Source organism: Tachypleus tridentatus, chromosome 9, assembly GCF_004210375.1.
Source record: "Tachypleus tridentatus isolate NWPU-2018 chromosome 9, ASM421037v1, whole genome shotgun sequence".
Lineage (NCBI taxonomy): Eukaryota > Metazoa > Arthropoda > Merostomata > Xiphosura > Limulidae > Tachypleus > Tachypleus tridentatus.
Genome location: NC_134833.1, coordinates 28,777,523 through 28,803,109, shown reverse-complemented (window position 1 = coordinate 28,803,109; position 25,587 = coordinate 28,777,523). Strand labels below are relative to the sequence as shown.

Below are 25,587 nucleotides of genomic sequence, written 5' to 3'. Positions count from 1 at the left end.
TCTCTTCCTTAAAACAATATCCTTATAGATGGTTATTTTTATCAAATTGCTCTGAATACAATGATACACTTTAAAATACCAATAAATACATCCTCATTATAACAAACTGAAACGCGTATATTTGAAGCAAAGGGTTTTTATTTTTGCATTATTTCCCTTAGACTCATTTTTTTAAGCGGGCCTGGCATGGCCAAGCGCGTAAGGGGTGCGACTCGTAATCCGAGGGTCGCGGGTTCGCGCCCGCGTCTCACCAAACATTCTCGCCCTTTCAGCCGTGGAGGTGTTATAATGTGACGGTCAGTCCCACTATTCGTTGGTAAAAGAGTAGCCCAAGAGTTGGCGGTGGGTGGTGATGACTAGCTGCCTTCCCTCTAGTCTTACACTGCTAAATTATGGACGGCTAGCACAGATAGCCCTCGAGTAGCTTTGTGCGAAATTCCAAAACAAACAAACAAACTCATTTTTAAAAATTAATTTACTATTAATGTACTTAAAACGTGCACCATAAGTGACTATATAATTTCGAATTAAAAGAATGCTTTTCGCAGTTCTCATGTAAAAACTATTATTTACATCAGTCTTTTCTAGTCCTATAATTCTTGCCGTTAAGTATGGAAAAATATGATGCATCAACATTATTACGATCTTAAATATCTCAGTCAGATACTCACCAACCTTTCTTTTCTCAAGAGAAAACAATTTCAGATGTTTTAATCTTCCTTCCTGTGATAATGCATCCATCTTATGCACAATTATATTAATCATCCTCTGAAATCTTTCCAACAATTTTACGTGTTTTGTAAGGTAAGCTAGGAGCCCAAGACTGAACACAATACTCCAAATGTGGCCTAAGCAATGACCTATGCGATGAAATTATAACTTATTTAAACTTGCATTTAGTATTTCTATAGATAAAACTTGTAATTCTATTTGCCATATCACTAGTTGAAACAGTAGGCAAATAGGATGGCTTAATTAAGAGACTACGTGGCCATTACTCCAAAATCCCCCATTCGTGCAAACCCACTACAAACATATCGTATTTAAATTTTTTTTTAAATTTTAAGAAGTAATAAACAATTCATGGAAGAGAGAATAGACATCAATCCTTTTTCTTTCTCTCTCTCTCTCTCTTTTTCATATTGCAGTGATGTATGTGATGTTATAAAAGATATTGTACATACCCTATAGTAAATCCCGTATGAAGACTAATAGTATGTGATGCTATGAAAAATATTTGTTCACTTTGAATCACAAATCCCATCTGAAGACTAATATTTCGAGTTACACCGGCTCTTGTCACGTTTTATAGATAAAAATAAAGATGAATCTAATTATTAAAATATTTCGCGATTATACTGAGCTTTAGAATATATTTTTCTAAGAACAAAAAGAGGTAAAGACATTCTAACGTAATGAAAGTATAACATATATATGTTCCTATAATAATAAATGTGATAACTTTTAGGTGTTAATTTTTTTCATTTTAGAATAAAGTAAAATAAAAATATGCCTCGCTTACGCAGACAGCGCGTATACAAAAATAAAAAGAAAGAAAAATGACGGTGGTAGAGTATACTAGAGTTATACGTTACTTATAAGATGAGTTTTCATAATTAAAGTTAGGTATGATGTTACAAAAAGGTGATCTTCGAGTAGTCTTAATTGATTTACACGGTACTCTTCATATAGAAAATTTAGCTATACCAGGCTCTGTTAATGCTTTGACGCGGTATATATACTTCGTATGATTTATATTTTTATAGTAAAAACTATAGGGAATTCTGGTGAAAATAATTTGAGTGTAAAGAAAAGTATATAAAATGATTGTACATATGGATGTAACTTAGTTTTAAAGAAGTACAATGGAAGTATGTTTCACTAGATTGATTAGAACATTTAATGATTTAGACTAATTAGTGATATGTTGAGAACAATAGTCATAAAAACAAGTTTATTATTAGTTAATAATTTGAATGTAGGCATAATTTGGATTACTTAGTATTACTGTTAGTATTAAACATACATGTGTTTTATATCAAGTCTACCTTATTAATACTGCTCGCTCGTCTCTGTTGGTGTTTGGGTAGTCGTTACACCCTGGAGAATTGGGTTCATTCGACCTCTTCCTCCTTCCTTAACTTTTGTGAACACTTCTCTTAAATGTTTCTGTAGGCACTACACGAGGACCGGAGTAACCCGCACTTACTCCGCTTCCTTTAAGGGCAAATTAATACTGCTACAATTCAGGATTTATTTGTTTCAAAACGACTGAACATATGACGAAATAATGAAATAAACTTTTGTATTTTCACGTGATAGTAGAAAAATGCATTCATAATATCTTTTGGCAAAGTGATAGTTAATTTTTGTTTTAAGCTTATGCATCAACACTATGTGCAGGAGACTATTTTAAGATATATCTATTGTATAATAAATTGTATTTCCAATTAATTAACTGTATAAAATCATATTCCCTAATAATTAACTCCACAGTTCATTCATTAAATGTGTACTTTAAAATATTGGAAGTATCAATACTCAGTCCTCTAAAATTTAAAATTATTCTCATGCTGTCATGCATTAGTAAAAAGTCTTCACATTTTGCTAATTTTTAGTAAAATTATCATCTGTCTGTTATGCATTGCACTTGTTTTAATAGCTATATCCAGGTCAAGTTCAGTATCACATTGATCTAGGAAGTGCACTATTTTGCTTCATTGCATGAAACATTTTCAGATGAGCCATGCTTCCCACCAAACATATGCTGAAATTTAATTTTTTAAAATCTTATCCACATCAGTTGTGCAGAATTAAGCTTCAAAAAGTAATTTACACCACTTTAGTGTGATTAAATGTTTTTCATAAAACACTAGTAAATTTAAACTGGAGAATAATTCTTAACAGTTGGAATTCAAAATAAATTTCCATGTATGTTGACTAAATTGGATAATATTTATCACTGTTCAAAGGCCATTGTTCCATTAATTAAAATGAAATCCAAAAGATAATTTCACTTTGCTTGGTAAAAACAGCATTAATTTCGTCTTAGGGAATTGCTGATCTAAGTACCATCCCAGGTATAGTTCATGCATAATAGGTATTATTGTACCAAGTTCTGTCCTCACACTTTTATATACTTTTAATATTGTGTAATACAGTTTTTTATCAAGCTGTTATTCATTACATGACTCATAATCTGAGGGTTGTGGATTGGAATCTCCATCATGCCAAACATGCTCACCTTTTCAGCTGTGGGGGCATTGTAGTGTGATGGTCATTCCCACTATTCATTGGTAAAAGAGTAGCCCAATAGTTGGTGGTGGATGGTGATGATTAGCTGCCTTCCCTTTAGTCTTACAGTTCTAAATTAGAGATGGCTAGTGCAGATAGCCCTTGTGTAGCTTTGGGCAAAATTCAAAAACAAGTAAACAGTGTGAAATGAAAACTTCACTGAAATGAATGTTAGCAATCTAAATGAAGAATACTTTAAAAAAAAGTTACTGAATCATATTTAAAGCTAAATTATAAATATGTAGTAGAATTCAGTAACCTGTAAAGACCTCCAGGAGGCCATTGCTCAATGCACCTTTGCAGGAAGGTTTATTAACATTGAGTGAAGCCTAATATACCATTTCAAGGTTAAATAATAACACTGAAGAAAGCCTGATATACTTTTTCCAGGAAGATTTCTTAACCTTAAGTTACTTCCTGTTAACCCAAGATATGGTGAGGCTATTGTTTACTCAGACATAGACAACAAGAGGAAAAGGAATTATTAGAGTGAGGACTAGATCACTATATTAAACCCAAGGAACTTGTCTCATTCAACATCAAAGAATATGTACTTCAAGATAAAAATGTAAACAAGTTTAGTAAATGTGCTTTTGAGCTATTGTATATGACTACTCTGTCCCACATACTGTTGTACAGTACATTGGTGAAAAAGATATGTGTATTTAAGCCTCACAAAATTCAGAAGAGGGACACTGAATGAAAGCATTAAAAGATGACCTGGAGTGTTAACAAATTGTGCAGACCAGATGATAAAAACATTTGCTGTCATGCATTTAAGAGGATTTGTTATAGGAACCAATTAATTGCAAGGTTTGTTTGCCAGCCATGTCATCTGGAAGTTTGGAACAACATTGAAGCACTGAAAGCCAAAACACGATTAGTTGATTATAGTGTATAGGATTGTGTTTCTTCGTGATTTGGTTCAGTCTTCCCACAAAACTCCATGTTTGACATAATATAGCTAATTTCCTCTAAAGTAAAGTTTTCCACAGTGGTAACACCAAAACTAATAACCAATGATATTATAGTTTGTGTACTTATTCATATAGAAGTTTGTCTTATGATACTAAATTTCAGTTTCACATTATGAGTAATTATTGTTCTTCAATACAAAATTTATACATATATTTTTTCTCAAAGTTTCTTTTCTTTGTGCTTAGAACATTAAGTGGCTTTAAGCTTAAATTCCTCAATTACAGGTCAGAATATGTTAGTAGAACATGGAAAAAGCATGTGTTTGTTTTCAACAGGATAACAGTTCAATTGAGGCCCATATGTGAAATGAAAAAGTAAACATATATTGTCCTAATGGACATTCAGCGAGAATTTTCAACTTAAATGTAATTCATCCATGAAACTGCTGAAATTTACAGTTTTAGTCAAAAACTCTAGTTTTGAATCTGAAAGAACTTTAAAACTTACTTTAAAGGCCTGAATTATGAATTTTGAAAGAATTTGGATTTAATTATTGGAACAAAGACATTTTAGTTGTTTAATATGATAATCTTGGTCAGTTTTTTCTCAATATGTTCAATTGCCCCATTTCCAACAGCTTTGGAAAGAAGGAAACAAAGGTGTCATGTATATTAGATTGTAACTATTTCTGGACTAAAGTCTAAATAATATGAAGTTCTGAGTTTCAAAGCATGCTACAGAAGCAGTGACATTACATCAGAATGACATTTTAAAACTAATGTTCAGAAAGTCAGATTTCTTCAAAATACTTTTAAAGTATTTATCTCTGAAATTTGAGCCAGGCATTCTTAGAATGTGATAAAAGGTTTTTTGTGGGCACTGTTCTATAAAAGAGTACAAGTTCACCTTTTAGAAAGTTAGGTGTATACTACCTGACTTGTGCAGTAATTACAAATGCTTCTTAAATAACTATTCAACTGAAAGGAATTAAGGCAGATTGTCAATCTTCTATTTTCAAAATTTGGAACATAAGGTGAAACGTATTCTCAGTAATTATCGTGTCAGTATTATGGCATAAGGATTCTGTAAAGTTATAAACAAGAAATCATAGTCATCTTCTAACATTCAAACTTATCTTAAGAGTTAGTCATACACCTAAAAGAATGTTCAAAACCTTTTGTACACTGAAGTGTTTTCTTTAAAAAATCCATTATCCAGTTTTTAGTCTGTATAGATAACAAGAGCTTACAAAGAATAAGCATCAGAACTGAAATGTTTAGTCAAGTAATCGACTGTAAGCATCAGAACTGAAATGTTTAGTCAAGTAATCGACTGTAAGCATCAGAACTGAAATGTTTAGTCAAGTAATCGACTGTAAGCATCAGAACTGAAATGTTTAGTCAAGTAATCGACTGTAAGCATCAGAACTGAAATGTTTAGTCAAGTAATCGACTGTAAGCATCAGAACTGAAATGTTTAGTCAAGTAATCGACTGTAAGCATCAGAACTGAAATGTTTAGTCAAGTAATCGACTGTAAGCATCAGAACTGAAATGTTTAGTCAAGTAATCGACTGTAAGCATCAGAACTAAAATGTTTAGTCAAGTAATCGACTGTAAGCATCAGAACTGAAATGTTTAGTCAAGTAATCGACTGTAAGCATCAGAACTGAAATGTTTAGTCAAGTAATCGACTGTAAGCATCAGAACTGAAATGTTTAGTCAAGTAATCGACTGTAAGCATCAGAACTGAAATGTTTAGTCAAGTAATCGACTGTAAGCATCATAACTGAAATGTTTAGTCAAGTAATAGACTGTAAGCATCAGAACTGAAATGTTTAGTCAAGTAATCGACTGTAAGCATCATAACTGAAATGTTTAGTCAAGTAATCGACTGTAAGCATCATAACTGAAATGTTTAGTCAAGTAATCGACTGTAAAATAAAGCACAGAACAACATTTCAACCTACTTAGGTCATCTTCAGGTTAAGAAAGAGAGAGTTTTTGTAAGCTCAAGATGACCTAAGAAGGGCAAAATGTTGTTCTCTGCTTTATTTTGGTAAGAGTGTAAATACCAATAGTAGTGGTCTTTTACTTCAAATGGGTTTCTCATCATCATAATAGAAAATTTTGCAATCTTTAATGTGGCAGGAGCTTATTAATGAGACAACATACATTTGGTACTTGTGTCCAGAAGTTCATATAAGACCTTTTTTTTTATCTTAAAATGTAATTTTTCTTTAATGGAGAAATAGAATAAGGAAAGGTAACATATTTACTTTAAAATAAATGAAAGTTTAATAGCAGACTAACAGTTATTAACTAGATTGCTAAAGTACTAGTATAAGCTAGTTTTTATTGAACTAAGCTTCATTCAGAATTATTGACATAAATGTGAAAGAAGAGGAAGAAAAAATATATTTTTTATAATTAAAATTCACTTCACAAAGGCTTCTATTGTGTTGGTATTATGGTCATTAACTTCATACTGTTGTTAATTACAATTAATTAGTTTCAAATGTTGCAGTACCATCATTATACTTGATGAGAGTGTATGTTTCTTAATTAAGTATAGATCAAACAATATAAAGTCAATAATTATGCAATATTTACTTCAGAATATTGTGTGAATAAATATTTTTTTCTTATATTTTATGTACAACATTTAATTTTAATTTTTTTAAGAAACTTTCATAAGTACAACTTTGCAGAAGTTAGCAATAGTCATAATCACAGACAAAATGCTATTGAGTAAACTAAAAATACTACAATGTTAAAAGTGCACAATAATTTATAAACAACCGTCTTCAGAATGTTGGATATCCCTGTGTGTTTGGGAGCTTAGTTTGTTTCTTCTATTGTGAGGAGAAACCACAAGTTAATAGAGATGTACATACACATACAGTTGTATAACTTAGTTCAAGTTATAATTCAAAATCTTGAACTGTGATGTCACCAAAATTACAATATAATTTCTATAAACTGATTTACTTGGACTAGCATCTTTGGTAAATAAGTATTTTTGTTTTTACAATCTCTAGTGATTGATATTTAATTGGTGAGCTTAAAATTTTTCCAATCAATGAAATGAGTTAAATTTGCCACATTTTCAGCAAATTAATTCACAAGTACAAACATTTATCATACCAGAAAATATATTGATTACTTTGGTAAATGGAAAATCTGTTATTTTCTTGTAGAAAGTTACAAAAAATTTTCAGAGTATGGAGGTACAGAAAGTAACATGGCACATATTGTTTACAGTTGAATTATTTACTTGTGAGGAAAGTAGCTTTCTTCTTAAAATTCCTTTGTGAACCTTTTATTAACTTATTTTGTTGCTAAAATGTAAGACATTTTTTCTTTTCAATATAGTTTAAAGAAGACACCTTTGAAAATAAGATTTCTAACAAATACTACCAAAGAATCCCAATGTTTTCTTTGGAAAAGGTTGAGAAATTTGGGTTTTGCTGTTGATCAGGATGAAATTCTCACTTCTCTGGTGGCGACCCACAAGCTAGTGTGTAGGAAAAATCTTCGACCTCAGTTATTTCTGGAAGATGAAGCTCTAGAAGATTTTCAAGGTTAGAAAGTAAATCCATTTTAATCTATTGGTAATTTTTTAATTACTGTCTAGTGTTCTGAACAATATACCTAACCATATTAGGAGGCAATTCTTACACATTCATTACATACAAAATATAAACTTTAGAAATTAATATAAAAGTAAGTCATTTGCCTAAATTCATTTAGTCAGTCACTTAGAGAGTCATCAATTAGCAACAGTCAGTTGGTAGACTTAGCAGCAGCCCATAGACAGGAAATAGAAAACTGTATGTATCATTGTTCTATTGAAATACTGTTTATCCAGATCTATTGTGTGCTATATCACTTGCAGTTTCTTTTGATGAACTAACAAAGTATCTGTATTTAAAAAAATTCTGTACATTTCGAAAGTCTCCAATTATTCAGTCTGATGCGATATGCGATATAGATGCTTAGAACGAAAATAATTATTTTCATCTTACAATTTTCATATTTCTTTGCATAACATTAATGTTGTTTTTTGCTAAAGGTATATTTTCTCTGCCCTAACACTAAATGTTGAGAAATAATATGCTGACAGAGAAAAGGAGAATTGAAAAATATGAAATAAAGTTAATAATATCATCTTTAGCTGTGGCATAGTGATTCATAGAGTAACTCTGAGGTTTTTCAAATGCCACTTTCAGCTGATAGTTCATCTCTTGACAAATTTGAGATCTAAACACAACCATGGCTATTGAAGATTCCCCATCATTTCTCTGCATCAGAACATTCCAAGTTATTTACATTAAAATGTCAGCCTTTTTGTTTATTTTTTTTCCAAAATTTATACCATTAGAAAAGTAATCTTTGCATAAAATGTAATAAATTACAACTGGAGCTCATTAGCTGTTTCCCATAGCACTAATTTAATAGCAAGTGGTATTTCACAAGTTACATATTATAATTTATTTTAAACTTAGAATTTAAACTTAAAAGTTAACTGAATGCCATAGGTATCAAATTTATCATATTTAAATGCCAACAAGATTAATACACACAGTTTTCTCTCTTAACACAACTATATTTTAATATACAAACAACAATACAATTTATAATTATGTTTATTACAAAGAGTTATTGCAAATGATGGTTTATATGCAAGAGTTTTAGAAAATTACAAACAATACTGAGTCTTTTATCTGATCTGGAACAGAATCTTTTATTAACATTCTATGTTGATACACAGGTACACTTCTCTTGATGGCTAGCTAGTTTGAACACATACAAATTTTTCATTAACAACAATATCTAATGTCATTTTAGAAATACTAATGCCAAAAGTTGATTCAAGGAAGTTAAATAGTTTGTAATGTTCCACATCTATCTGGCTAAATATCTGTAGTTTTCCAATTAATAAACATTTATCACAGTTATAGCTTCATAGATTTATAGTATACTAACCGTAGCAACCCAACAGTATTATACTGTCTCTCCATATATTGCTACAGCTATCTTTTATTATACTCATTATTAGAGATTCTCAAAATTTCAGCTGGCAGTAGTACTGGCTTACGTACGTACATGTATACATTGTTGATTCTTATGCTCGAGAATCTTCTACAAATTTAGAGAGCAGGCAGGACTTATGCAATATACGTTACATGCACTGAACTGAAACAAACATAGATATTAAAGTAACATTAAATCCATTACTCATGCCAGCACCAAAAGTAGTGTAGTTTTAGTTTTGTTTTATTTAAGTTTTTAGGCTAAACTGAAAAGTTAATAATTTTTAAGTTTGAATTACTTCTGTTAAAACTGTACAATAATAAAAAAAACCATAAAAAAAGAGGAATTTTTAATATACACTGCTTATTCAAACTGTTTGAACTTGAGTTAAATATTTGATGCTCTCCTCTAAGCTTTGTTGAATCTCACAATTTGGGTGTCCAAATATGCATTGTAGTACAGGATACTAGAAACTACTATAACTTATATTTTGGTCATTAAGTGCAGTAAAACCATGATTATATATAAAAAATACATTTCTATTTTATGAATACTCTTTCCAAATTCAAAAGGACAGTTGTAGTTTGATACAGGAGAGAATGTTTTCTTTCTGTTGGTTATAATATATCCAACAGCTGTATAAAGTTTATGAGTAAACAGTCTCTTGTTTGTTAGAGAGAATGATGGAAAGTCTTTTTAGGTTATTCCTTGTAGTTATGTGTATCTTGTGTTTATAATTGGTTGGAAACTGCAGCATAGTATTGTGGAAACTAGAAAATTCTGTGGTGACTAATTTTGAATAATTTTGAAATAGGGCTAATAAAACAGAATCAGCTAAAAAATTAAGGAGCTTTTCAGCTTTCAGGGTTTAATATTTTAAGGACTATCAGAAATTTCATATTTCACCATTAAATAGTATAAATTATGTTGTACATATAAATAAGTATAGACAAGAACTTCATGTGCATACTTATGTCATAGAAAATAACATATTCTGATGTGAAATGACAAATGATCTATCAAATGATATTAAGTTATTTTATGTAGAGAACTGTATTTTTTTTTTCTTTTTAGGTACAAGATTAATTCCAACAGGAAATATATTGAGTAGCTCAGATGGATTTGTAACAGTTCTTGTCACATACTAAGAAAGCCAGAAAAACTGTCTAGTTTTTGAATTATATTATTGTATATCCTTTGCTACATTATTTAATTAAATAAAACTTATTTTGTGAACTACTATCATTAATATAGTAATAATAATAAAAAATAGGCTTTAGTATCACTGAGAGTAATTAAATATAAAAACAGGAAACTATTTGTGGTAGTTAAAATTAAATTAGGTGGGATAAATTTTAATAATTGTATAATAAACATTTTTAATGTAAACAACTTGTAAGTAATGTAAGCCACACATTTTTTTTTTAAATATATAATGATTGAATTGGTGGTCAGACCATTTGACCAGTTATAAAGGCATTAAAACAATAAAATATACAGTTACTATTAAGGGTTTAAAGCTACTTAGAATAAACAGATTTAGTCTCATATTACAATTTAAAGACATTCTAGAAAGAAAGAAGGGTAATATGGATTTTTTTCTTTTTTGGTGGTTACCAACCTTGATTAAAGTTAGCATAGAGAAAACCAGACAAAATATCAAGTTTTGTTGAAAACAGTTTGAAATTTATTTAAGAGGTTGTAGAGATTTTACAAATAAAATTATAGAGTTTAGTTTATGAGATTATATTATTTTTAATCTCAACATGAAAGATCGCTAAACACTTGTAAATACTTTCGGTATTTGTGAACAAATCTTTAGTAAAAAAAATACTTCATAAACAGATCTGATTTTTCATGAAAGGCTTGTAATGTTTACTAAATGCCTGCCAATGTTTCTGAAAATGCATTTACTGTATCAAACATTGTAGTATGAAAACTATATCAAGGGTTACAAGATAAGTCCCAGAAACCAAGCCTGGGTTGAAAGAATGAACAGGTTATGAAGAAAACACATGTATGAACTAGTACACATCACTAGAATATGAAACATCATTGGTCTTCTGCCTGTTACATGCTAATCATTGATCTGAAATAAGAGGTTGCTGAGGGAAGATTTTCAAAATAACAAAAATGAATGGGAACTGAGAAGAATAATAACTGTTTCAGATACAAAGCACCATGATATGGGAATTTGTTGAGCCCTATCTTAAGATAATTTCAATCTTAGGTAAAAACAATAATTTTTTCTTAACACTCCTGAATGTTTTAGCCACTAGTAAGCCCCAAGGGGCACAGTGGTATGTCTGCGGACCTACACACTAAAAACCAGGTTTCGATACCCATGGTGGGCAGAGCACAGATAGCCCATTGTGTAGCTTTGTGCTTAATTCTAAATAAACAAATAAACAAACAAGCCACTAATAACAATAACTATTTCTTTTTTTACTCTGTAAATGTAAACATTTTTTATATGTATAAAACATATATGGGAGCACAGTTGTTTCTTTTTTGTGTCCACAAACATTACTGTATTCTCTACACATCTCTTCAAGAGATAGAAAATAAGATTACAAGTTTTAGAAAAGGTTAATCGATTAAAAATTTCTTAATCACGTTATTTTTTAAAATGTATGTTTACATGTGATTTCATTTTTGATAATTTCTTTTTTCTCCAGATGTTCTTTAAATCTCTCTCTCTCTACTAACAAATATCTTGCCAGGCCTGGATTTTATGAATCATTGTTTTTTTATTAAAACCTCACAAAAAAATCTTCCAATGAATCCACAGTAATCTACGTTTAGTACATCCTAAGCAAACTACTACAGTTAGTAATTCTCACGGTAGTCACGTTTGAAAATTTCTCATTATAAGACCATCAGAAAAATTCCATTCATTATAATAATACTATGTAACAAAAATTTTGTTCCTGAATATAGTATGTGTTACTTCTTAATTGCTTATGTTGTAAAAGTACAGAAAATAGCCATTATTCCCTTCAAACTTTGCTTTTGTGACCTGGATAATGAAATTTAGAAATTAATCTATTTTCTATGTAAAAACAGGCAAATTTGCACATCTTCATTTACATAAGGTCTGAATAAAACAACATATGAATCAAGATTTACATGTACTTACACTAAACTTATATAAAAATGAACAAAAATGTTTAGAAGTAAGTAGTTTTTTTGAGATTTACGGCTGTAATGTAAATCATTTTCTTGTATTAGCCCCTAAATATAGTCTCCAATCACATTTTCATTATATGCTCCCAGGTCATAAAAGCAAAGTTTGAAGAGAAAAATAGATCTTTTTCCATTTACTTTAGGCATAAGCAATTGGGAAATAACACTTTCTACCCAGGAACAAGAAAAAGTAAAAGTTTTGCTACATAGTGTAATCAAAAGGTATAGAATCAATAATATAATTTATAAAATGAGAAATTTACAATAAAGAATTACATACTAAAAAATCTAAAGAAATATGGTACTTTTTGATTTAGTTTAATATTTAATTTACACGAAGTTATTATAATCAGAAACGGGAAATGTATTTCTACATTTTTTTGTTCTCTGCTCTAATCTTGAAATATAAATGATTCCTAGTAGCACAACGATATTTTCTGTAGTCTTACAATGCTAGAATCCAGATTTCTTTAGCCATGGTGGACAGAACACATATAGCCCATTGTGTTGCACAAAACTCATGGAATATTAACAATTTGTAAATGTATGAATATTTGTTTTCAAAAATAGGTACAGAAACGAAAAATCCCAATGCAGTTGTTGTTGGATTGGCACCTAGCAAGTTTAACTTTCACACTCTCAATGATGCTTTCAGGTAAGTAAAAAATTGATTATGTTCCCTATTAAACTTTGCAGTTACCCAGTATAATACATTCTATTCTTTACATGGAATGACTTTCAGAAATTTTACAAAGTTCTCAATGTCACCTATAACTTAAACTTTATCATACCTATTGTTTCATTTTTAACTAATTTTATTTTTAAAAATTCTCGAAACACAAGTGGTCAAAATACTAGATTGTCTTGTAGAGTATTCATTTGTGTGGTCAGTAGAGCTTACCAGAAAGCAGTGTTTTAAATTGAAGATTATTCTCAAAATTTCATTTCTTATATCCTTAAAAGTCATGGAAAATGTATGAATTTTGTACTAACACAAAGTATATGAATTCTGTGCAAAGGATGAACACTTATCAGAGAGGGTATCTATAAAAATATACAAATAGCTTTAAGTTGAATTAAAAACACTGAAATGACAATCTCAAGCTTTTTCTACCCAAACTTCTGAGTTGCCAAGTATATATATTTCAGGTAAGTTAGCATATCAAACAGCTTCAAGTTTACAAGTACAATGATTTAATAAGTAGTAACCAATCAAACATGGATACTTCTACAGCAGACTTGTCAAACATTGAGTCTTTAATCTCATAGATTGTGTTTTGTCTCAAAGATCCTTAACAAAAAACAATTGTATCTGTGTTTGAAAATCGTTTTGCCAATTCATCCACACTTAGTTTCATACCATTGGGATTACAAATATTGTTATGATATATAAGAACCAACTAAGCTATTTACGGGTTATTAACATTGCAAGTTTGTAAACAACTGATTTTTAATTCTCTATGACATTTTTTCCTAACTGGCATGTTGTGGTTTGTTGATTCCTCTTGATTTTTATCACATGTTCTGATCACCACTGACAGTGTTGACCCATTTGTTAACTTGAGCTGACTATCAATCATGCACTGTTTAATTATGGTGATAGTGCTTCCTTCTTGTGGTGAATCTGACAAGTTGTCTTCATTCTGTTTCTTCTTGTAGCAGCATCCGTGGTGAGAGTCACTTATGTTCTTGTTTCTTGTCAGCACTGTCTTTATAGATAGCTCCAGCTGCTTTATGTTGAAATTTTTGCTGTTGCTTGTAGTTAACAGATCTGCACTTTCTCACAATGTGGCTAATTTTATAACAAACATAGCATTTCTTTTCCCATTTGATTGTTGACTTCTTGATACCTTTGGTGGCATCCTGCTTGAGGTCAGCCAACCCTGGTTTTGATTGGTTATTCTTAGAGGGGTCACCTCAGTGAGCTTCCATGCAAAGTTCTGCCACCTTGATCATCTTGTCCACATCTTTTGTTGCTCTCTCTTTAGGAACAGTGACATATTAGTGGAGCACTCGATTGTGAATTGTTTATTGATAAGTGAGATCTGCCAATCCTTCAAAATTATGTTCACACCTGGCAGTGTTAGTCCACCTTGTGAAGTATTGCTGTAGACGTGTCACAAATTGAAATAGTTTCTCCAGTGTTCGGGTTGACTTCTCTGAACTTCTGGCAAAAACCTTCTTTGGTAAGTTCATAACATTTCAGTAGGGCCACTTTTAACTTGTAGGCCTTTAACTTGTACATACACTTGTAGGTCTTTTCCTGTAAAAAGGGGGTTAAGGCCTACTGCCCAGTCACTTTTGTCCTAGTTTTAACTTTGGACAAATATTTCATAACTCACCAGCAGAGGATCTGTCATATTTCTGTTTATCAGATTTGGGCAGCTAGTCTTTGTTGGGTGAGCTTTATGCTCTTATTCCCTCTATTTCCACTCTCTCCTTTTCTTCCTTCTCAATTTGTATTTCCTGTTTACATTCTTCTTTCAATCTCTATTTGCCTCTTTTCTGCCTACACTCTCCTCTCTCTAGATTTTTGTTGCTTAACAAACTCTCGTAAATTATCATCTTGAAGTCCAAGCTGCTCATCTCTGTACTCATCTGCTACTGTTGTTTAAATCTGCTTCTACAATAATTTACCACTGAAGATTCATGACTGACTCATCACATGTCAAGTTTAATCTATGGGTCAGATTCCTTTCAACATGCAGTCCACCTTTTTTTAAATTAATATACTAAAACAAGTCAAATGTATGTACATTGTTTATTATCACAGTTTTATCCAGAATTTTAAATAATTGTCTTTTTTCCATCAAAGTCCACATAGACTTGTTCAGTTCTTTGAGAACACAATTTGAGAAGACAAAGTATTTTTCTGTTCTCTGTTATTACAATACAATCTGTGATAATCAGTGATGTCGAGAAACCCACTTGTTGAGAAATTTATATGCAAAAACGGCTCATTTGGGTTGAGAAAATATTTTGCATAGAAGAGCGCTCTTCTATGTAAAATATTTTCTCAACCCAAACGAGCCGTTTTTGCATATAAACAATCTGTGATAATTTCACTTCAGATTTTTCCATTATTTGCTCTTTGTGACTAAACTGACAATCACACAGTTTAGATATTTATCTAACTAAATGTTTGATGCATTTTTATATCCTGACAGATGTCTAAAATGTTCCACACACACTGCTAGATATTATAATGCAATAATACTCAATAAAAACAATGATAAAAACATGAAAGGTTTTAGTAACATTATGCAAAATATGCCAATTACCAATTCATAACTAGTGAACTACACAACATACGATTTGTAAACAGTGATATAAACACATACAGTAAACAGTGATATAAACAACTTGAAATAAACTATAACTTCTAAAAATAAGTAAACTTAATATTAATGCTATTGGGATCATAACACTCACATTAAACTTAAATTTAACCAGATGTGCATATTTAAAATGTTTTTATATGTTTTTCAGATAAAGATTAAATAACTGAACCACTACAGTTGTAACATTAATTTCGTGAGAAGTATTTTAATGTCACTTACCAGAAGAAGTTAACCTGAGAAAATTGCTGGTCATATATCTTTATTTCATTACAATACTTTAGTTACTCAAGATAAGAAACAAATAAAAATTAATTTTAATTATAACTTGACACTGTAATCATCTCTGCTTAGTAAAATAAATTATATAATTATTGACTCAGTTTCTTTTTATTTATATATATACTGTTACACACTTACTGCATTACTCTAACAATGAAAACAGAGCATCTTGGAGACTTTATGTAAATATTGTGTGAGATATTTTAGTTTCACATGTTTACCATAAACATTGATTGCTCAGTTGGGTACCATCATTGTGATGTAAGGTGCTGTTTCATTCAGAATTTATAAAATGTGTCTTCAGTACATAGTATGCAAACAAGAAAAAGAATTCAAGTTAATATGAATGTGCATTTATTAAGAGTATCTTTTGGTACCAATCATTATTTAGAAAAACTAAAACATACTTTAAAGTCTTATCTATTACAAATAATTGTTTAATAAGATACTCAGTATATATTTTTTTTATGCTAGACTAGATCTTTGTGGGGCTGTTATCATCCATAAAGGCCAATTCTACCCTAGGTTTTGTACAATACTTCCTAATATATACCATGGTTTTAAAATTGCAATGATCAGGATGTATGAGCCAAACAAAACCTTTATACAGGAAACTGTAAAATGTTTTAAGGAAACTTTTAACTATGTTTGCTTGTGGTTGAAAACAAGATTTTAAGTTGATTCAAACAAATGTATACGAATCTTTGTTTAGATTAAAAATGTTGTATCTCGGTTAAAAAATTAATGTCTCTTTAACCAAACTCTTAATTATATATACACTGCTGGTCAAAATCTTAAGGCCAATGAACATAAAGAAAATATATGCATTTTGCATTGTTAGACTCAACCACTTATTTGAGTAGAGCTTTGAAAGATGAAAATAAGAAAAGGGAAAATAAAAATAAAAAACTTTTTTAGCATTTAATAGGGAAAATGTGAACACTATGAAATTAGTCTAAATAATAGCTGGTCAAAAGTTTAAGACCGTACTGAAACGAAGGGTTAATTGGTAAACACGTAATGAAATTTAGTCATTTGTGTTCAAGCATTAACATTGTCAACATCTCCCACTGACATCTGTGTTACATTGGGTTAAAACATGGCAAAGGCTAAAAAGTTGACAGAGTTTAAATGTGGCAGAATTGTAGAGCTGTAAAAGCAAGGTCTCTCTCAACATGCCATTGCTGGTGAGATTGGACATAGTAAAACTGCTGTTGCAAATTTCTTAAAAGACCCTGTTGTATATGGAACAAAAATTTCAAGTGGTCAGCCCAAAAAAATTACGCTGGCGTTGAGCAGGAGGATTTGACGTGATGTCCGTCAAGATGCCAGCTGATCGTCGAACCACATTAAGGCCCTTACGGATGCAGAATGCAGCTCAAGAACAATAAGATGGCATCTATGAGAGAAAGGCTTCAAAAACTGTAAAACATTTTCAAAAGCCACGCCTCTTTCCACACCACAAAACAACTCAGTTAAACTTTGGTGAGAAGCACCAAACATGGGATGTAGAAAATTGGAAGAAGGTTTTATTTTCTGATGAGAAAAAATTTAACCTGGATGGTCCAGATGGCTTCCAACATTACTGGCATGATAAGGATATCCCATTGGAGACATTTTCTACACGACACAGTGGAGAAGGTTTCATCATGATCTGGGGTGCTTTCTCCTTCCATGGAACTATGGAGCTTCAGGTTATACAGGGGTGTCAAACAGCAGCTGACTTCATTGACATGTTGGATAGAGCATCCTTATTGACTGAAGGCCCTCGCTTGTGTGGAAATACTGGATCTTTCAGCAGGACAATGCTGCAATCCACAGTGCCCACAGGACAAAGGACTTTTTCATGGCAAATAACATGATTTTTTTTAACCATCCAGCATGTTTGCCTGAACTGAACCCCATTGAAAATGTTTGGTGGTGGATTGCAAGTGAAGTCTGTAGAAATGGACATCAATTCCAAACAGTGCACGATCTTCGTGAAGCTATCTTCACCACTTGGAATAACATTCCAGCCATCCTTCTGCAAACTTACATTGACAATGCCAAAGCAAATGTTTGTACTTATTCACAATGTTGGCTGTGCAACTCACTGCTGAAACCTCTTGTTGGGCAATTCCTACCCTGTTTAGGACTTCTTTTTGGGATTTGTCTTAAACTTTTGACCAGCTAGTATTTAAGCTAATTTCATGGTGTTCATATTTTCCCTACTAAATGCTAAAAAAGTTTTCTTATTTTTATTTTACCTTTTCTTATTGTCATCTTTCAAAGCTCTACTCAAGTAAGTGGTTCAGTCTAACAACACAAAATACAGATTTTTTCTTTATGTTCATTGGCCTTAAGATTTTGGCCAGCAGTGTATGTATATATATATATATATATACACACACATACACTTGTTCATATATATTTTTATTTCATGTGATAATTAGGTAATTCCTATTAGTTAAATGAAAACAAACTTCCAAACTTTTCAAAGTGAGGATGTGCTAAATTGTCAGCATTTTTGTTTTTAATTTATTTCAGACTGGTTCTTGGTGGTGCTCCCTTGATTGCTATCCACAAAGGTCGATACTACAAAAGGCATGATGGACTTGCTCTTGGACCTGGACCTTTTGTGGCTGGACTTGAATATGCCACAGATAGAAAAGCTGAAGTTGTTGGAAAACCTGAAGCTTCATTTTTTTTAGAGGGACTTAAACCTTTTGACTGCAAACCAAGTGAAGCTATCATGATTGGAGATGTAGGTTGTTCTGTTGCAGTTTTTAACTTGGCTATTTTATTATTAACCATACTATGAACAGAAGTAAGTAAACAAAAACATGTTTTCAAAATATATTTAATCTTATTTGCTTAAAAATAATAGAAAATTAATAAAAATAATTTTAAGCTTACCACCTTTAAAGTGGTTTTCATATCAGTCTCTACCTCTATGTATTTATTTAGTCATTTGATAGATTTGAACACTTCGTTTTGTTTCATCATTGCTTTATGTGGTATTCTTATCTTTCCCAAGAATGACATGTTAGGCCACTCTGATTAACAGGAAGTTTCAGCTGAAAATTTGTAATATACATAATAAATCTAACTTTTCCTGAGCCCAACTGAGTTTAAGAATGAAAGAGACTGGATATGATTGAACTGAAATAGATGCCCTTATAACCTGTAGGCTTTCAAAAGGTGGACATTTCTTCTTTAGGGGCAATCTGGGAATCAATATTAAACATGGACCTACGTCTTTTAGCACATCATGAAGAAACTGGATATGATGTTATGCTCAATGAAAAAATCATAGTCGAGACACGTGTACTTTTATTGGAGGAACTAAGAAAACAGCATTCATTTAAAAACAGTGACCACATAATAGTCCTTACAGTATATTCTGTTTAATAATTTCTGAGCAATTTTGTCTCTGTAAATAAGACAGAAGCTATCTTTATATTTTGAGGTGGCCATAAAAAATTATTTTAACCTAAGAAATTATACAATACTGATGATAATCCAGAGTTCTTTAGGAGATTGTTGAAGAAGATAAAATTTTCTAGTTTGATCCTGTTTTAGCTTTCTGTTGACTGTCACCTGCAAAAAAAAAATTCCTTCCACAAACTCTTTCAGAGTTTCACTTGGTACTCAAAGACATAAGGTCAAATCACTTTGGGGCTGTTGGTATATTTTAATCAAATTATTTTTTTCTAGTTAGAAAAGAGTAGCCCTAGATTTTGTGGTGGGTATTTTTGACTAGCTTCCTTCCATCTAATCTATTAGCTTAAAATTTGGGGATGCTCATATTTACAGATAGCATTTTGCATAGTTTTGTGCAAAAATTCTGAAACAACAAACATAAGATTAAATGGAAGGAGCTGAGCTTTAAAGCAAATAATTGTTCTTATAATCAGGAATACGAAGAAAGAAGTTATTCTTTTTTATATAAGTATGAGCATTATCATTTTAATGCATTTTCAAAGTATATAAAATAATGATTTCCACTAATTTTCCTTTTATTTCAGGATGTTATAGATGATATTGATGGAGCTCAGAAATTAGGGTTAACAGGGATGCTGGTAAAAACAGGTGTTGTGAAAATATTTTTTTTATTTTCATTGTTTCAGGTATTACTAGTAAGTTAAATTCATATAGCTTGATGAAAATTTTGTGATATTGTCATTAAGTTCAAAAAGTAGATAGAAAATTATTATTTTTTTGTGTCGTGGTTCAAACTAGAGATAAGTAAAGGGTGAAATTATTTAAGTAATCACAGTAACAACCAGAAGAGGACAATCAGTTAGTAGCCTTGTCATGAGCACTTTAGCTTTTACCAGTCACCCAGCAGTTTCCAGTTTTTGGCACATGCATTCAGATATGCCAAAAGCATATGAATAATTATCAGGCCTTTACAAAGTACGTATCTCTCACATACACTAATAATAAGTATAATATTAACATTTTCTATAAATATGCAAACACATAGATGTTTAAACAGATTAACAGTCATATGCAGGACAGATTAGCATTAAAGGACTAATTTAAGAAATATCACACATTGCATACTGGCTGAACAATTAGATCTTAAAATCAGTGTCTAAGAATTCATCAGTTGCACTGGTCCACTGTTCAATTGCCTGGTATCCTGGGGACCCGACCAGACCCTGGCCATATGCTAGTACTTGCATATGGTGTGATTGTATAAAAGACTACAAACACACACACTTAAACAGTTTAACAATCATATCCTAACATCTCCAAATTGTGTGAATGCATAACACGCATGTGAAACAAGTACTGACAATTATTAGTTATGCAACACCCATTTTTAATGTGTCTTGGTAAAAGTGTTAGTAATAATTAAACACCAAGGAACCTTACTGTGACTGAAAAGTATCTTTATCTTTTCTAAAACATATGTTTTTAATGTTATTACTGTTTGAAAGTTTATGAAGTGAACCATGAAAAAAGTGTGGTTATGAATTTCATATTGTTTCAACACTGATTATTACATGCCTTAAATTTGATTTAAAAATATATATATGATTTAAAATCACTGTAATTTTGAAATTTCTCTTTTTATTATTTAATGTGTTTGTTTTTAAGAATGTGTTGTCACAATATGTTTTGAAAGATAATGAGTAACTGTCCCACAAGGAGTCTATATGCAATTTATCTTTAAACAAGGAATACAAAGTGGCTTTATGACTACTAGTAAATCTATAATTCATAAAAACAAGAGATCTTTCTTTGATTAATTTCTAATAATATCTGTGTGGCACATTCTAATAGTTTGTAAATGTTATATTTCAATAAACTACATTTGTCATTTTCATGTAACAGGAATATACAGACAAGGAGATGAAGAAAAGATTTTTCCACCTCCAAATTTTGTCTTTGAAAGTTTCCCAGTAGCAGTGGATTACATAATAGAGCATTTTATTTGAAACAAAGTGCTTTGTTTTATCTTCTTTATTTGTGTTTTATTTTTTGTTAAGCCAAATATTGTCTATAAAAGTATTACTTAAAAAAAAATTACATACATAAAACTCGTAGAGCTTTTGACAGAAGTACCTGTCTTATCAAGGATAAATATTTAAAAATATTTTTGTTCTAATTAATAAATATATAACTTTATAATGCATGCATTGTAATTAAATAAATAAAAGTGTTATTAGTGTAAAATGTTGAAATTGAGTATTAATTGAAATAATTTAACTTCCATATTTTGTGTTTAGTGCAGTAGTTTTGGGTTAGATTTTGATTTAAACAACTAGTTAGTAATTTGATATTGTGAAAATATAAATTGATTATTACCTAATTGAGATAATATCCCTTATGCTTAAGGTAAGCAAATAGTTTTCATGCAAGTGAAAAAAAATTGATCATACAGTAATGTGCTAGCTCAGTAGGATGAAAGATTGAGATCTGATTTCAAGTGTTCTTTCAGTAAATATTGTAGATTGTGGTTAAATTTCATAGAGTGTTTTCAGTTAGACTTATTTTCTGTTATATAATTTAGTTTGTTAATGACTCATACATGTTATTTCAGTGATGTAATTGTACTGCAAAATTGTATTCTCTAAAAAGGTTTAGTAAAGTTAGGATAGACTTTTGATGGTCTAATAAACTTGAAATGTGATGTGACTTAATGAAATGTAATGGAACAGGAAATTAGGGTTAAATTTTTTTAAAGCAATAAACATAACACAAGATACCATGGCAGAACTTTCTGAAATGATACTGAGCATTTTAAGGAAATTTCATGATTATATGATGAAACCTGATTTCTTTTTTGCAAGAGAAGAAAACTTGATATGAACTTAAAAGTAACAGTGACATTGTAGTCATAGAATTCAATAAAAGTAAAGCTTTTGTAGTTTTTGAAGATCTGTTATGAACAAAAGGTTTATATTCACTTACTAAATGAAGATAACTATATTAAAGGTGGTGTAGATCCTATTAAAATATTTGCAGTAAAAGCAGAACTCTTTTGAATGAATTGAAGAAAGATACTTATATTTATTCACAACAAGTGAAAAGTTTAAAACCATGTAATAGTTGAGTCCATGAATTTTACAGCCATCCTAAAGACCATAAGTTTCATTTGCTTCTTAGGCCTAAAACCATGATGTACTTTCCAACAGAGATCAAAGAGCTGAGATTAAATGTAATAAAGGGTCTAATAGTCTATATCATTATATCAATAGCCCTTAACATTTTATTAGACAGTTAATTGAAATTATATTCTGTTTACTATGGATGTTATTCAATATTATTCCAGTATTTCATAATGACAAGAAACTCGCTTGAAGGGAAAATGTATCAGGATGGCTGGTATGGGTATTAACACTTTTACCAAAATATAGTAGAGAACAACATTTCAACCTTTTTAGGTTATTTTCAGGGTTAGTAAAGAGAGTTAACTATATTTTGGTAAAAGTGTTAATACCCATACCAGCAATCCTGAGATATATGTATTATATATGTATATTATATAATAAATATATAAGATTTGATGGGAACTTTTATTACCAAATTAAAAGAAGAGCTATAGGATAATAGAGTAGCAGCAGTTTTTTTTCTGTAATATTTATGCATGTACTTAAATTGAAAATAATTATTTCTTGGAAAACATTGAGGAATGTATGGCCTTTAATATGTTGTGAATTTGTAGGTGATATATTTGGAGTACAGGACACTGACTTTGAATTACTTATTACTTTTCATGAGCTTTATGATATAATCTATCTGTTTGTAAAATTTCAACTTAGTTTTATTCTACAAGGTAAAAATTTTTCACTTGTATGACCATTGTTCATGTTAATGATAGAGAAATCATTACTGGTATTTTGAGCAAGCTGTCTATTAAAGCCCTTTGCATTCCACATCATCCTCTGCAGTAAAAAGCTGTGTAAATATTGGTTATCTTTACAGATTTGATAGTTTTTAATGAGGTAAAAATATGGGAGGAAGCTTGGAAAATTTGATGGCTGTTATGAAAAAAATGCCTACCTACAAGACTGTGTGAAAAAAACGTAATAAAGAATTTTCATCAGCAAAAACAAAACAGAAGTTACACTGAACCATGGAAATAAGATACACACACATTTGGTGCAATACAAGTGATAATTTAATGTTAAATAACATAGGAAAGTTAAATCTAATTTTTACAAGTTTGTGTAAATGAATAGAAAACTTAGATAGAATGTTATTCAGTCTAATATACTGTTTACAGTCAGACAAATTGATCAAATATAAGTTGTAAGGAAAGAATTATTTTCACACTGGTATAACCCACATTGTTCTTATAGTTACCCATGACCATGAATAACTTACAGTGCACTAAACATTCAGGTTGACAAATTAGCACATAGGATCACCTACAAAAGTTATAATGTTTTTTTTTTTTAAATGAGACCCAAACTGCTTTCAAATAGTTCAATGTTCCAGCATTCTGCCAAAAACGTCAACCTTTTTTGTTTTTAACGTTACAACTCACTTTTATGAACATTATTATAATCTTACTTCACTTGCATTTCACCAAACATTCAATTGAAGTAACAATTTATTCTCTGAATTACAAGATATTTTACTCAATGCTTCGTTGTCAAACTAATAATAATAAAAATTAATAGTGTTTAATTACAATCTTTTCTTTACACAAAAATTAGTTTTGAGACTGGTATTAATTTCAATTTGACATTACATGTATCGGCGCTTCAGTCCGTCATCTTAAGATGTATGTAATTCTCAAAATCTCGTGCACTTTTACGCTTCCTCAGAAACATTTTTAATGAAATATTCAGTTTTACAATCTACCAGTACCTCAGCCGTAAGTTAAAAAACTTATAACACCAATAACTGAATTTTATACCCACAATAGACACAGAAACATGTATTCCATTATGTAGGTTTGCACTTAACAACAAACGAAAACATTTTACATTTGAAGATAAAAAAAGGATAATGTAACACTTTCAAATACAATTATTTTTCTCAACATAACGGCTCATTAGAATAACGTATGTTACTAAAATAAATAGATCTGATAACAAATTATGAAAAGCTTAATTTTATTTGTTCCATATAAATTCCTGTCAGTCATATATGTAAATATCGCGGGTTAGAATCCTGGTCACACCAAATATGCTTGCCCTTTCAGCCGTGGGAGCGTTATAATGTGACGATCAATCCCACAATTCGTTGGTAAAAGAATTTGCGGTGGTGACAGGTTGCCTTCCCTCTAGTCTTACACTGCAAAATTAGGGGCGACTAACGCAGATAGCCCTCGTGTAGCTTTATGCGAAATTCAAACCAAATTATGTATAAATCTATAAATAGATAAGCATATAAAACAGTGCATTACCATAATAAAAAATGTGCAATAATGATAGCATTCATTACACTATGTGACACAAATTTTGTTCCTGGATGGTATGTATTATTTTTAATTACTTATGTTGTAAAAGTACAGAAAATGGCCATTATTCCCTTCAAACTTTGCTTTTGTGACCTGGATAATGAAATTTAGAAATTAATCTATTTTCTATGTAAAAACAGGCAAATTTGCACATCTTCATTTACATAAGGTCTGAATAAAACAACATGAATCAAGATTTACATGTACTTACACTAAAGTTATATAAAAATGAACAAAAATGTTTAGAGTGAGTAGTTTATCGAGATTTGCGACTGTATTGTAAATCATTTTCACGTATCAGTATTCCTCTCCTACTTTTGAAGTGAATATGTTGACGAAATTTGATTTGTTATGTTTTCATTTGTCTTACCACAATTATATATATTTGAGGTTTTTTTTAATATAAGTTTTCTACATGATCGAGAAAAGTCATACTAATTTAAATAACTATTTAATCTATAAACATACTTTAGTTTTATCTGCCTCCTCCTCACCTTATAGCTGATCCTTTCCTTTCCTAATTTTGAAAGGAATATGTTGAGGAAATCTCATTTTTTATGTTTTCATTTGTCTTACAACAATTATCTATATTTACGTTTTTTAAAAAAAAATAAGTTTTCTACATGATC

General features: G+C 30.5%; 1 protein-coding gene across 2 annotated transcripts; it reads left to right on the top strand.

The window, feature by feature from the left end:
* The first annotated feature begins 1,521 nt into the window (after nucleotides 1-1,521).
* On the top strand, nucleotides 1,522-23,605 carry LOC143224943 (haloacid dehalogenase-like hydrolase domain-containing protein 2). 2 transcript variants are annotated; one of them, XR_013013529.1, is made up of 6 exons: nucleotides 1,522-1,732; nucleotides 7,586-7,794; nucleotides 13,004-13,088; nucleotides 18,580-18,859; nucleotides 20,061-20,124; nucleotides 21,379-21,396. XR_013013529.1 is itself a non-coding variant. In XM_076453456.1 (6 exons), the coding sequence occupies exons 1-6, from the start codon at nucleotides 1,629-1,631 to the stop codon at nucleotides 21,480-21,482; spliced, it is 783 nt and encodes a 260-aa protein (XP_076309571.1). In that variant the 5' UTR covers nucleotides 1,523-1,628; the 3' UTR covers nucleotides 21,483-23,605. The 2 variants fall into 2 exon arrangements, 1 of the variants encoding a protein (XP_076309571.1); XM_076453456.1 differs by having other exon boundaries at nucleotides 1,523-1,732; nucleotides 18,580-18,796; nucleotides 21,379-23,605.
* Nucleotides 23,606-25,587: the final 1,982 nt, after the last annotated feature.